The 13515-nt window shown below is 46.9% G+C and overlaps 1 protein-coding gene across 4 annotated transcripts in view; it reads left to right on the top strand.

Moving 5' to 3' along the window:
* Nucleotides 1-13515, top strand: part of RIC1 (RIC1 homolog, RAB6A GEF complex partner 1) — a 116051-nt gene that overhangs the window by 81094 nt on the left and 21442 nt on the right. For all 4 annotated transcript variants that reach the window (XM_029054958.2, XM_029054959.1, XM_029054961.1 and 1 more), the window contains 7 exons: nucleotides 200-352; nucleotides 847-1050; nucleotides 7336-7374; nucleotides 7700-7810; nucleotides 8792-8881; nucleotides 9931-10091; nucleotides 11980-12118. In XM_029054958.2, the coding sequence (XP_028910791.1) occupies nucleotides 200-352; nucleotides 847-1050; nucleotides 7336-7374; nucleotides 7700-7810; nucleotides 8792-8881; nucleotides 9931-10091; nucleotides 11980-12118 (897 nt within the window). The remainder of the gene's footprint in view (nucleotides 1-199; nucleotides 353-846; nucleotides 1051-7335; nucleotides 7375-7699; nucleotides 7811-8791; nucleotides 8882-9930; nucleotides 10092-11979; nucleotides 12119-13515) is intronic.

Raw genomic sequence — 13515 nt, 5'->3', positions numbered from 1 at the left:
GTGCTCAATAAATGCAATCGGTTGGTTGATTAAGGGCAGGCTCCTGGATTTGGGGCTACAAGGAATGACCCCATTATATGTTCAGGGTAGCAATTGCCTGTGCGGGTATTTTAAGAATGTCCTAAATATCAGGAACAGAGAAGGCGATTTTATTATTTTGGACTCACCGATGATTTCTCTCACTCTTCCCCATATTAAGAGCTGGGGTGCAGAAGGCTATCACTTGTGGGTAATTAGTGGCGACAGTCCTCACAATGTGGATGGTGAATCTGATATCCAGAAGACAACGCTTCGGCCTGGCATTCTACAATTTCAGTTTATTAAGAGTGCACTCACAGTTAACCCTTGTATGGTAAGTCTGTATTTGTCGTCTCTTCCTGGTGACTTTAAGAGAGTGGCTGTTTGCAAAATTACAGTTGTGGGTGCTCTCGCCCGGGATTTTCAAACCCGAGGTTTCTCGTTTTGAAAGCTTGCGTGCAGTCTTCCTAGGATCGGTGTGGTGGTTATTTTCCATCTTTCTTCGACAGTGCTTTCGTTGATGGCGGGGGCACTGGAAATGCAACCTTGGAGCCTAAGCAGCCCCCTATTCTATGCAGTCGTTCATTCAGTCATATTTATTGAGCGCTTACTGTGTGCAAAGCTCTGTACTAAGCCCTTGAGTCCTTGGGGTAGAACAGGGTGACTGCTGGGCTGAAGAGAAGCCGGGCGGAATAATTGATCATCGAGTAGAACGGAGTGATTTAAAAAATTTTCCCCAATTTAATGACTGGATTATTGTGGTTTTTTTTTTTTAACCTCTTTCAAATGTTTTCTTCTCCTCTGCCCCCTCTTCTCTTCCTTATGTAGAGCAACCAGGAGCAGGTGCTGCTTCAGGGGGAAGATCGCTTGTACCTGAACTGTGGAGATGCACCACAGACCCAGAATCCCAGAAGTACTTCAGCACACTCTGAACATAAGCCCATTAGGGAAAAGCACCCTTTTCCAGATGGCGGTTTAGATTCTCAGGGTTTAAGCACTTTACTAGGTCACCGACATTGGCATGTTGTGCAGGTAAGTTCATTTATTGTCACTTCAGCACTTTGCTAGACTCCCGAAACTGGCTTCCGAATCTGTTCTCTCGTGCTTTGCGGGTAGCGGTAAATCGGGTGGTGTGGGGGGGGGGGAGGGTTTAGAGACCCTGACTTTGTCCCATCGCTTTTGGAAAAGTGAAAATTATTAAATCAGTAATCGTAATCAATGGTACTTATTGAGTTCTTACCATGTGCAGAGCACTGTACAAGCATTTGAGAGAGTAAGTACCATAGAACAGCGTCGGTAGACACGTTCCCTCCCCACCTTGGGCAAGTCACTTAATTTCTCTGTGCCTCAGTTACCTCATCTGTAAAATGGGGATTAAGACTGTGAGCCCCACGTGGGACAGGGACTGTGTCCAATCTGATAATCTTATATGGACCCCAACGCTTAGTACAGTGTCTACCACGTAGTAAGCGCTTAACAAATACCTTTTTTTTAAAAAAAAAAAAAAGGAGCTTACATTCCAGAAGGGCAGACAGGCATTGAAATAAATTACAGATATGGGTAGATATAAGCGCAGCGGTAGGGGGAGGTGACTATCAAATGCTTATAGGGTACAGATCCAAGTGCGTAGACTATGCAGAAAAGAGAGGGAGTAGGGGAAACGAGGGATTAGGTGAGGAAGGCTGCCTGGAGGAGGTGTGATTTTAAGTGGGCTTTGAAGGTAGAGTGGGTGGTGGTATCTCAGATAGGAAAGGGGAAGGAGTTCCAGACCAGAGGCAGGATGAGGGTCAGCGGCGAGACAGATGGCGTTCACTGCAGATTCCCTCTCCCTCCCCGTAAACGTCACCCGGCGATAATCTACGGGACCATTTCTGAGAAATTATAAGAATCCTAGGGGAAGCCGCCCCACCCTCCAAGGTGAAAATGATCTGGCTCCATCTGTTCTTGAGAACTTTGAACTAAAAACCAGCGTTGCCCATCCAGGTGGCCTCGATATACGTGCGTGTATCTCATTTTATTGACTCTACCCGATATGTAAAAGGAAATATTTTCGAGTATATGAAATCTCAAAAATGATGAAATAAAATATCCACCAATTCTTAAGATAAAAGGATAACCCTAAGAGGAGAAACAAATAGGGATTTCTCCTTGGGAGTTGACCAGTACTGTAACTTTTCAGCTTGTGAGTGTCTCAAGCTAGTTCCTCATTCAACACATCATCCAATTTTGGACGAGTGCCCGTTTTCCCTTCTATTCGAAAGGAGTTTCATTTGAGCGGTTTTATATTTGGGGTAAATTGCTCCCAGGGTTTCTCTTAAGATGGCAGTAATTAAGGCCCAAGCAGAGAAAACCCTGCCCTCTAGCTTTGTCCTTGTTCTACGGCTGATGTTTGAGAACTAAGAATACGTCGGAGGTTACTGGGGTAACTTAATTTTTTTTTTTTTTTGAAGAGCAAGAAGGAGAAAGCAGATACGTACATGTTACAAGCAATGATGGGTAGCTGGGAGTAGAAGCAGGATAGAGCACAGGACTGGGAGTTATGGGTCCTGGGTTCTAATTCTGCCGCCCCCACTTACCTCTAGTGTGACCTGGGGCAAATCACTTAACTTCTCTCTGCTTCCATTTCCTCATCTGTAAAATGGGGATTGAATATCTGTTTTCCCTCACTCTTAACTGTGAGCCCTGTGTGGGACATGGACTGTGTCTGACCTGACTCTCCTCTATCTACCCCAGTGGTGGTTATTATTTTTCTTTTGGTTTTTTTTAATGGTACGTATTCAGCACTTTCTACATGCTAGGCACTGTACTGAGAGCTGGGACAGATACAAGATAATCGGGTAGGGCACAGTCCCTGTCCCACATGGAGCTCGCAGCCTAAGTAGGAGGGCCGCGGATTTAATCCCCATTTCCATGGGGAACCTGAGGCCCAGAGAAGTTAAGTGACGTGTCCAAGGTCACACAGCAGACAGATGGCAGAGCCGGGATTAGACCTCCTCCTCCCAGACCTGTGCTCTTTCCACTGGGCCGTGCTGCTTCTCACTTGGCACAGTGCTTGGCACATAGTAAATGCTTAATGCATACCACAGTTATTATTTTTGGTTCAAGATTGTCAAGCAGTCAAAAATATTTATTGAGCACCGATTGTGTGCCAAGCACTATGAGAAGTGCTTTGGAAGTGTGCTATAGAATTAGGCCTGATCCGTGCTCTCAAGGAGCTTCTAATCTAGCGGGGTAGACAGACGATAGAATAATAATAATAATAATGTTGGTATTTGTTAAGCGCTTACTATGTGCCGAGCACTGTTCTAAGCGCTGGGGTAGATACAGGGTCATCAGGTTGTCCCACGTGGGGCTCACGGTCTTAATCCCCATTTTACAGATGAGGTCACTGAGGCACAGAGAAGTTAAGTGACTTGCCCACAGTCACACAGCTGACAAGTGGCAGATCTGGGAAATTACAGATGGAAATAATAGAGTATAAAGATGCATGTGTATGTGAAGATGTATGTGATAACTGCTCCAGGGGCGGTGAGCCTGAGTAACTGAGTGAGGCAGAAGGGCTCACGTGGCAATTGGAGGGAGAAAGGGTGGAAAGATGAGAAAATGAGTTGAGGAAGGTCTCTTGGGGGAGATGTGATTTCAGAAGGGCTTTGAAGAGCAGGGTCAGTCGTGGTCTGCGGGATGCGAAGGGGGAGGGAGACCCAGGCGGTAGGAAGGGCGTGAGCAAGAGGTCAGCAGTGGGAGAGAGGAGAACAAGGCACAGTAAGTGGGCTTGAGAGGAAGGAAGGGTGCAAATCGGGTTGTAGTAGGAGAAGAGAGTGGCTACGTCACAGGGAGAGAGCTGATTTAGCTCCTCGGAGCCACTAGTTGGGAGTTTCTGCTTGTGGGGGGAAGGAAGGGACAGCCACCGAGGGGTTATCGAGGAGTGGGAAGCTATGGACAGATCGACGTTTTAGAAAAACGATTCGCACGGTAGAGTGAAGTATGAATTGTACTCTCCTGAGCGCTTAGTACAGAGCCCTGCACACGGTAAGTGAATAATAAATACCGTTGATTGAGTGATCGGTCGATAGACCGAAGACCGGAGGCAGGGAGGTCGGCGGTGCAGGCCGGGGGACGTGACAACCGCCCGGACGTGTCTGGAGGCCATTTGTACGGAGCGGAAGGGTCGGTCTTCGGAAACGTCGTCGAGGGAAGAACCGAGAAGCAGCACGGCCTAGTGGAAAGCCTGGGCTCGGGAGTCGGACGACCTGGTTTCTGATCCCGGCTCTGCAGAGTGCTTTTCTGTGTCACCTCGGCCAGGTCACTTAACTTCTCTGTGTTTCGGTTCTCCTGTTCGCCCTCCTGCTTAGACTGGGAGCCCCTTGAGGGACAAGGACTGTGTCCAATCTAATGAACCTGAATCTACCCCAGCGCTTAGAACAGTGTTTGACACACAGTTAGGGCTTAACGAATACCACACACAAAAAACCAAAAACTGAAATTTTTTGGCCACAGACTGGGTGTGGGGGCCCAAAGAGAGGGAGGAGTCGAGGAAAACGCCAAGGTTACGGGTTTGAGGGACAGAGCGGAAGGTGGTGGTGATTACAGCCCGGGCCGGGGAGTCAGAGGTCATGGGTTCAAATCCCGACTCCGCCACCTGTCAGCTGTGTGACTTTGGGCAAGTCACTTCTCTGTGCCTCAGTTAACCCATCTGTAAAATGGAGATGCAGACTGTGAGCCCCACGTGGGACAACCCCATCACCTTGCATCCTCCCCAGCGCTTAGAACGGTGCTTTGCACATAGTAAGCGCTTAACAGATACCATCGTTATTATTATTGCCACAAGGGCATAGTTGGGTGGAGGAGTTCAATTTAGAGCACGATGAGCCCGAGGCGCCAGCAGGGTGTCCGTGTATAGATGTTCCGGAGGCAGTCAGAAATGTGAGATTGCAGTGAAGGAGAGAGGTCAGGGCTAGCGAGAGAGATTTGGGAGTCGTCAGCGTAGAGGGGGTAGTTGAAGCCGTGGCGGAATGTGTGAAATGACAAGACAAAAGGACCCAGAATCGGGCCCTGGGGGACACCCACAGTTTGGGAGCGGGGAGGCAGAGGAAATGGCGGCGAAAGAGACTGAGAAGGAGCACCCAGGGAGGTGAAAGGAGAACCGAGAGAGGCCTGTATTAGAAAAAGCAAAGTTAGATAGGGTTTTCTGGAGAAGTGGATGGTCCAAAGTGGTGAAGGCAGCTCAGGAGGCAAGGAGGAGTAAGTTGGGGGTTTCGTTATTAAAACTGCTTGGCAGTTTAAAATGTCTACGTTACTGGTTGGCGGAATGCTGAATCTGTTGTACGGCGTCAGTTTTGAGACTGCTTCTAAGCTATTTTGCTTTCTGGGTGACAGTCTATTTCTATCCGACTACAGCTTGTCTTACTCTGTATTTTACACGGTGCCGATTCTGAATGCTGGAAAGGCGTGACTCGTCGTTCGGCGGGGATGAAAATTGCTTTGTGAGAAAGTCCAAAGCCTGGCAGGGGGCTAAATGTAGGGGGAAGATGCCCCTGATGATGCTGGAGTCACGTAGGTTTTGGGTCTTGCTTGGCTCCTGCTTGCTCTTCTCCTCTGTACTGAGGTAACTGTGAAACTACCTCGACTTGGAAAGGATGCACGTCATCTTGAACCTCACCTTCCAGGAAAGGAAGGCTTACCGGCTTCTTGAAAAGGTGTCTGAAAAAGAAGGATATGGTCTCACAGGTGTTCTCCATTTAAAGATAGTTATTGGCTTACTCTAGATGATTTTCAATCTATTTCTTAGTTGCCACATTCTGAGGCAACTGGCTGAAGTCCTTTCACTTTTCATTTCTCCACATTTGAACGTGTTAGAGGTCTTCCTGTGAGGCTCCACTCTCGCTTTCTGAGACCAGGCTCCCCCACTGGAGCCTGGGGTCCTGTTTAATAATGCTGTTTGTTAAGCGCTTACCACGTGCCAGGCACTGTACTAAGCGCCGGGCGCGGTAAGTAGCTATTTACAGCCATTGCAGGGACCCTCTGGGGGCTTCTACCCAGTGCGTCCTAAGGATGCCTCACGGGTTTGCTGCCTCCACCCACCCACCCGATCGAGTTCCCTGCCACTGTCGTAAGAAGCACTGGGAGCTCAGCTAACTGGCCCTGCCCTCTGAGGGGCTGCCGGCGTCCGTCGGGAGGGACCGCCTAATGCCCCGTTCCCTCCCTACGGTGGCACGGCTCTCCGGAGGGGCCAACTCACTACGTTCAGAACTCACAGGCGTTCTGTCGGGTTTAGGAACCCATCACCGGAATTAACGTGTCGTCGTCGACGATAAAGGTGCCTTGGCCAGGTGGGACCCTAAACCCCCAATAAACGCCGACTTGCCTACTGTACTTTAACCTGGCGTCCGACCCCCTGAAACGCTGCCGAGCAGTTTCTTCCCCGGTCCCCCTCGTCCACAGACGGGTCTGCCCTGAGGTTCAGCCAGCTGCTGACTTCTTCCCCTTCCAGAAGCAGGGCAGGCTCCCTTCCCCTTCCTTCCAGCCCCTGGCGATTTCGACCTGTCGGCTTCCAGCCTGCTGCCGACAATCCCTTTACTTCTTAGTTCTGGGGCTTTCTAGCACCTGTCCCTGGAATCGGCTGAGCTCCAGCTCAGGGCGTCAGGTGAGTGATTAAGCTCACCATCTAAAGGGGAGGGAGATCGGGTATTAGATCCTCATTTTGCAGACGAAAGCGAGGGCCAGAGCAGTCAAGTGACTTGCCCAATGTCACGCAGCAGGCAGGTGGTGGAGCTGGAATTGGAACTCAGGTCCCCTGACTCCCAAGCCTGTGCTCTTTCCAACAGGTCACGCTGCTGCTCTTGGGACCCACGTCTTTTCGGGGGACGGCGGGCAGCTGAACTCACTGCACCATCAGTAGTCCCGGGGGGCTCCCCTTACCCAAATTGGGACGTCACCTTACTAACGAAAGCAGTGGGGAGGGTGTTGATGGTGAATGGGGAATTTACCTGAAGGGCTGGGGAGTGCACCATACAGTTTTGCCATCATCCCCCCTTGAAGAGACTGTCGGGACCCTCATCCTGGCAGTGACAGTCAAGCGGGTCCAAACCCCGGATTAAAAATTTACCGTGGTGCAGATAGGCGGGAGAATAGTGTTTTCAGGAAATTTCAGAAAACCTGCATGCAAAGAAATTAAAAAGAGTTTCTGTTGTGTAACTGTGACTCTGACTCCAGTCTGTGGAGGAAAAGACATGCAGATGGAAGGACTGGACGACAAGTGAGTGCTTTTAAAAAGATTTACAAACGTTTAATGAAAAGACTCTGTTATGTTTTCTTTAGATTCACAGCACCTACCTGGAGAGCAATTGGCCTATTAGGGTGAGTTGTTTATATTTCTTTTGGTTGGTTCTTTTAAAAGCGTCTCATACGGTAGTCTCTGGCTAGCCATTGTGCAGCATGTATGTTCGTAGACTTTAATGAGGTCTGCTTAAAATACACTTGGGGCTTACTCTGTTAAAGTAGGCATAAGGAGAGCGAGGTTGAGACTTTGGGTGACAGAGTGAACATACATCACTGTGCTGTTAGTGTATTTAACCGCACATATTGTGTGGTTAAAATATCGTAGTGGGACGTTTTTATACAATTTATGGCCATGAAATTTTTATAACTGACAGTGGTTATAAATTTTATTTTCTTTGAACAGTTTTCGGCTATTGACAAGCTGGGACAGAATGTTGCCGTAGTTGGCAAGTTTGGTTTTGCACATTACTCTTTACTCACCAAAAAATGGAAGCTGTTTGGAAACATCACCCAGGTGGGTGCCTACTTGAGAACATAAAGCGAATCTGTTACATATCGCATCCCTCATGCAACTACGGATCTTCTATTCAAAATATATTTTCGTGTGACCGTGAAATTACACAAGGTCCTGTGGATTCAAGCCAAAGGCAAAGATGATTAAAAAGAAGCACTTGATAATAAAGCTTCTGAGGCCGTGTTTTTTATTCAGGTTTCGGTAGAACTCCCTGAAATGCACTGAAATTTCAGAAGCCACTGCGTTTAAATTGAATGTGGTCAACAAAATGAACTGCTTGAAAACTTGCCACATTCCCTGCTGCAGTCTTATATTTGTATCCTAGGCGCTGTAGATTCTATTGCAGTCATCAGTGGTTACGCTGCAGTCTGTATGTAATTGAACAAGATCTAATTTTTCATAACTGTGCAGTAGATTCTCCGCACAGTTATCCATCCTGACTATCCAAAACCAGAGCTTTGATGATGAAACAAATTTGGCCGCAGTCCTCATCAGTGACAACCAATCTCAATTTGAATTCCTCGAAAGGAACCAAAATTCCAGGTCCTGCTCCTAGCCCTATGGAGGTCATACCTATGTGGTCCAAAGTCTTGCCGTGGGCTTACTTCTCTACCAGGTGGAGAGGGAGTTGCACATGTCCGGGCATCCCGTTTTCATGATGGGATTTAAAATCTGCTAGGGTCCGCTGAAGCGTTGATGTAACTCAGTGCTTGCTCACGTAGGACTCTAAACTGCCCTTTCAAATACCTGAACGATTGACTGTAGCCACTGATTGTCTGGAATAGCTTTGGCTTCAATTAGTTTGGATGAATGGCCTTCTGTTTCAGTTGAATTAGTATAGTAAAGTACTTCTGAGTGGTTCCCTTTGACAGAGGATAGAGCGGCAATACTCTCCCTGTATCTGCTTGGAGGTTTTCTTCTCCCCGGGGTTCATTAGCGAGTGGAGCTGGCAAAATAAAAGGTTTTTCTTTCTTTTTTCAGGAGCAAAACATGATTGTGACTGGTGGATTAGCCTGGTGGAATGATTTCATTGTCCTTGCATGTTATAATTTGCATGACCGACAAGAAGAGGTAAAGCAATGTGTTTTTTTCATGTTTTGGAGATAGTAATCATATTTTTATGTTAGAACAAAAAGGAAGGAGGTGTAGAAAGTTGGAACGAAAATTCCATTCTTTGACCCAGTGATGTGTTAGAAATCACTTCACTCAATACAGTTACTGGAATTTTCTTCACAGGAAACACAGACTTCTCATTTTGGAAAGTGGAAGAGAGATCTTTTGTTATTATAGAGAACTTATCATAAAGATTTGAGGGCTCTACATTTTTGCTGTGTGATTTTTGGCTCAGGAAAGCGGAGAACTCTCTTATGGCCATAGGATGCAGGACTGCATATTTTCCCTTAATTTTGGAGTAAATCAAATTTAACTTGAGAGTTCTAAAGGAATACTCATCAACTCATATTTCCTAAACTCGATCCATTGTTTTTTCCTCACCTGTCTCCTTTTTTTTTTTTAATAAACGAGCATTGCCCGGAAAGTGTTCATTGTCCTCAGATTGTTACTTAGAGGCCTCTTTTCATTTCTTGCTTAGAAACCTACCAGGGCCCTAAATACATTCAATTTTGAAGTATCAGTTTGTCTGTGGTTGAGAACCAGCATGGCCTAGTAGAAAGAACACGGGCCTGGGAGTCAGAGGACCTGAGCTCTAAATGCTGGCTCCACCACCTGCCTGTTGCGTGACCTTGGTCAGGTCACCTTAACTTCTCTGTACCTCTGTTTCCGTAACTGCTGAATGGGGATGAAGCCCCTGTTCTCCCTCCCGCTCAGACTGTGAGACCCATGTGGGACAGGGACGGTGTCCGACTGGATTATCTTGTGTCTACCCCTGTGCTCAGTACAGGGCTTGACTCCGTTCTAGACTGTGAGCACGTTCTGGGCCGGAAAGTGTCTGTTGTTATACCGTACTCTCCCAGTCCTACTGCTTTGCACGCAGTAAGCGCTCAATGCGATCGAATGAGTGAATGAATGAATGGTCAGCACTTGAGCAAATACCGCGATCATTGTTATTAGTTCTGATTGCGTTAATAATAATCAATATGTATTTCCATATTTTTATCTAGCTGAGAGTCTACCTGCGGACATCCAACCTGGACAACGCTTTTGCTCATGTCACCAAAGTGCAGGCGGAAACACTGCTGCTTAGTATCTTCCGGGACATGATAATATTGTTTAGAGTGGATTGTTCTATATGCCTTTATAGTATTGAAAGAAGACCCGACGGGTGAGTAATGGCAGAGAAAGATAAGGTTGCCCTCCTGTTTCTACACTCTCTACATAGCTTTCGGGTTTGGGGAGGAAAGTGACACTTCTTACAGCTTCTTTAATTTGCTGTGAGCATTGGTAAAGAAAAAAAAAGTCTCATCAGTCTTCTTAAGGCAATAGCAACTCTCTCTTGGCCTGCAAAAATTAGAAATCAAATTGTCCTGCTGCCATGAACTCCCGAGGCAGGTGATCAGAAATGTGGATAAAACCCCAAGAAACAAACCCCATTCACCATTTTTACTTCTTCAGGGAAAATAATAGCCATTCGTAGTGCTGGCGTTCAAAATAAATGATTCACTTCTTTTAGGTTGTTGCCTCTGTTCTGATGTAGTACATTTTCAGGGTCCACATACTTTGCCCGTCCACTATGGAGACCCTACTACTCCATTAACTGGGATCCAAGACTCATGGGCAGAGAGACGCTTTGTAATCCATCAGGCATATTTGTTGAGTGCTTACGATATGCAGAGCCCAATACTGAACGCCTGGGAGAGCACAGCCCAACAGAGTTAATAGACATGTTCCCTGCCCGTAACACGCTTATCTGATCCAGAGCTGACTGTCCTGTGCCGTAATGTGCGAGAGAGTCTCTCAGTGACACTCACACGCCTGGAGACAGTATCGTGGTCCATATCGTCATCGTCACACCAAAGGACACCTCTGATCTGCGTCTCTTCTGTTGAACTCCAAACTCCCGTACCTTGGATTTTTGCAGTGCTACTGGGTTAATGTCTCCTGAATGTTCATGAAGTAGTGCAAGTTTTGGGCAGGCAAGACTTGTTTTTCCTCTTCAGGGGACAAAATTGGGGAAATAAATGAGACTCGCACCGTGAAATCTAAACCAGTTGTACAATACAGAATCAGAAAGGGTGTCTCTCATTTGCCCAAATTTCTTCCTGCTCTGAATCCCATCGATATTAAAAAAAAAAAATTCCTTCTCCATCTCACTACTTCCCCATCTCCCCTATTTAGTAGTAATAGTACCGGTATTCATTAAGTAATTACTGGATGCGTTACTGTACTAAGCACCGGGAAATAAGACGCAGAAGAGAATTAGGCACGGGCCCTGTGCAGTGAGCAGTTCCCTACCTTTTCCTATCTTCTCGTTCCCCTTCTCCCTTTACTCTCACACCATTACTCTCTCACCAGTCAGTCAGTATTATTCCTGGAGCACTAGACACCTGTTATCACAGGGGCAGTGGAGGGCAGTGCTCTTTTTTCCCTGCAAATTGGCCCTGGGAGAAGGCGCTGTAAGTATGAAGCGTAGTGAATGGGGTGAACGTAAATCCAATCTTTGCCCCGGGAACAGCGACCCTCCAGACATCGTCTGGGTGGTCGGGTCCCTAGCCTGCAAGGCCAGAACAACTACGGTCCAAGCCCTGTGTCTTCAGAGGCCCCCACTGGGCATTTTCTTGATTGCACTGAGGTGGATGAGGCCAGGCAGCTCACGGACTTTCCTTGCTTTTCCTCGTGCCGCCGCTCTCTTACCTGACTCTAAGCCAAAGGTGCGCCACCCCAGTCCACTCCCAGCCAAGCAGTCGGTGCACAGCTGTCACCTCTTGAGCCAGTTTGGAGGACGGCGACGCTGTGTGGAAGTAAAGAGATCTCCGCTCCTCCGTCCCCTGCCCCCTCCTCTCTAGTCCACCCCGGATGGGTGCCCCATCCAACCCGATTCCTGGGTCCCCCAAACCCTTAATTCAGATCCACCTTCCTGGCCTTCCCCCACTACCAGGGAATGATTCCGTTCCACGGGCAGCAACTTGTTGCCGAATTAACGGCGCTACTGCAAATTGGAAAATGGCCCGTTGCCTGTAATGTTGCCTTTTTTTTGTTTGTTTTCCTTGCAGTCCGACTACGACTGCCAGTATTCAGGTTCTCCAGGAGGTGTCCATGTCTCGCTACATTCCTCACCCGTTCCTGGTAGTGTCTGTTACTCTGACATCAGTGAGAACAGAGACCGGAATCACCTTAAAGATGCCGCAGCAGGTACAATAAGAGCTGTCTTGATTTTCAGCTGTGTCTGGGCGGGATTTCGGAAGCCACGGGATTTTACTGAGTGTCGACAGAAATAATGCCTGATGCGATTGCATTTTATGCATTTCAAAATAGTGACGCAGGGATGTGTTTCCCAATGAGAAAAATCATCCACCTGAACCGTGGGGTCAAATTTAGTTTTCTCTGTCATAGAATCATAGACCTGGAAAGGTTTTCGTCCACCGCCTGTTCTCCTCTCTTCCTTCCACACCCCGACCCCAGGCGGGAGATTGACTAAGCTAGCCAAGACCGGCAGTTGTGAATTATTTTTAAAGCTATCCAAAGATACAAGCTTCACAGTCTCCCTCGGGAGGTCGTGGCACCTATTGGGTGGCCGGTATTCTACTAAGCGCCTGGGAGAGTACGAGAGAAGGAAGACAGGTTCCCGGCCCATGAGGAGCTCACAGTTTAATGGGAGAAGTCGGGCCAAAATTATGTACAAGTAATACCGTTAGGAAGCTGTAACAGAAAGTAGTTGGACAACATTGGATGAAAGTGTAGAATAAATAATGGAATAGACCGATGAGAATTCAAAGAAAAATCCAAAAGTGCCAAGGTTAAACGTTTCAGGGTTATATCAACTGGATGATGAAGAAATTCTTCTTCACGTCTAGCCAAGATCTCTCCTGATGTAATTTAAACCTGTTTCCTTGTGTTCTATTTTTGAAAAAAATTGGCCAGAATTCCTCTCGTGTAAAACTTGATTCAGTCATATTTATCGAGCGCTTACTGTGTGCAGAGCACTGTACTAAGTGCTAGGGAGAGTACAGAATGGCAATAAACAGAAATATTCCCTGCCCACAGTGAAGTTACAGTCTAGAAGCGGGGAGACAGACATCAGTACAAATGAATAAATTACATTTTTGTACCTAAGTCCTGTGGGGCTGGGAGAGAGTAAAGTCACCCCTTAACCTTTTTTTCCTTCCAGGTTAAAATCCTTACTTTTTAAATGTCTCCTTATAGATCCCGATTTACCTTCTGTTTAAGTATTTTCATTGGTTTTTTGTTGTAGTAGTATTTATTAAGCACCTTTGTGCGGAGCGCTGTGCTAAGCATGGAGAAAGAATACACAGGTGAGGATTAGACGGGGTTCTTGGCCCTCAAGAGGCTCACAGTCCAAGAATAAAGGAGAAGAGGGAGAGGCGATGAACACAAAAGGAAAAAATAATACAGTAAGACACAAAATCAACATAAAAGACAAGGACTGTCTGCATTTTCTCTGCTTCCCTTTTGGTGTTAACAAAAAAAAAGCATGTACTAATATTAGTATGTATTAAGTGCCCATAGTATTAGGGATTCCTGGGTGTCAATACTGAGGAAAATAAATGATTAAAAATGGAAGCCACGGG

The sequence above is a fragment of the Ornithorhynchus anatinus genome, chromosome X5 (assembly GCF_004115215.2).
Source record: "Ornithorhynchus anatinus isolate Pmale09 chromosome X5, mOrnAna1.pri.v4, whole genome shotgun sequence".
In the NCBI taxonomy this organism is placed as follows: Eukaryota; Metazoa; Chordata; class Mammalia; order Monotremata; family Ornithorhynchidae; genus Ornithorhynchus; species Ornithorhynchus anatinus.
This window is presented reverse-complemented; position numbering and strand designations above follow the sequence as displayed.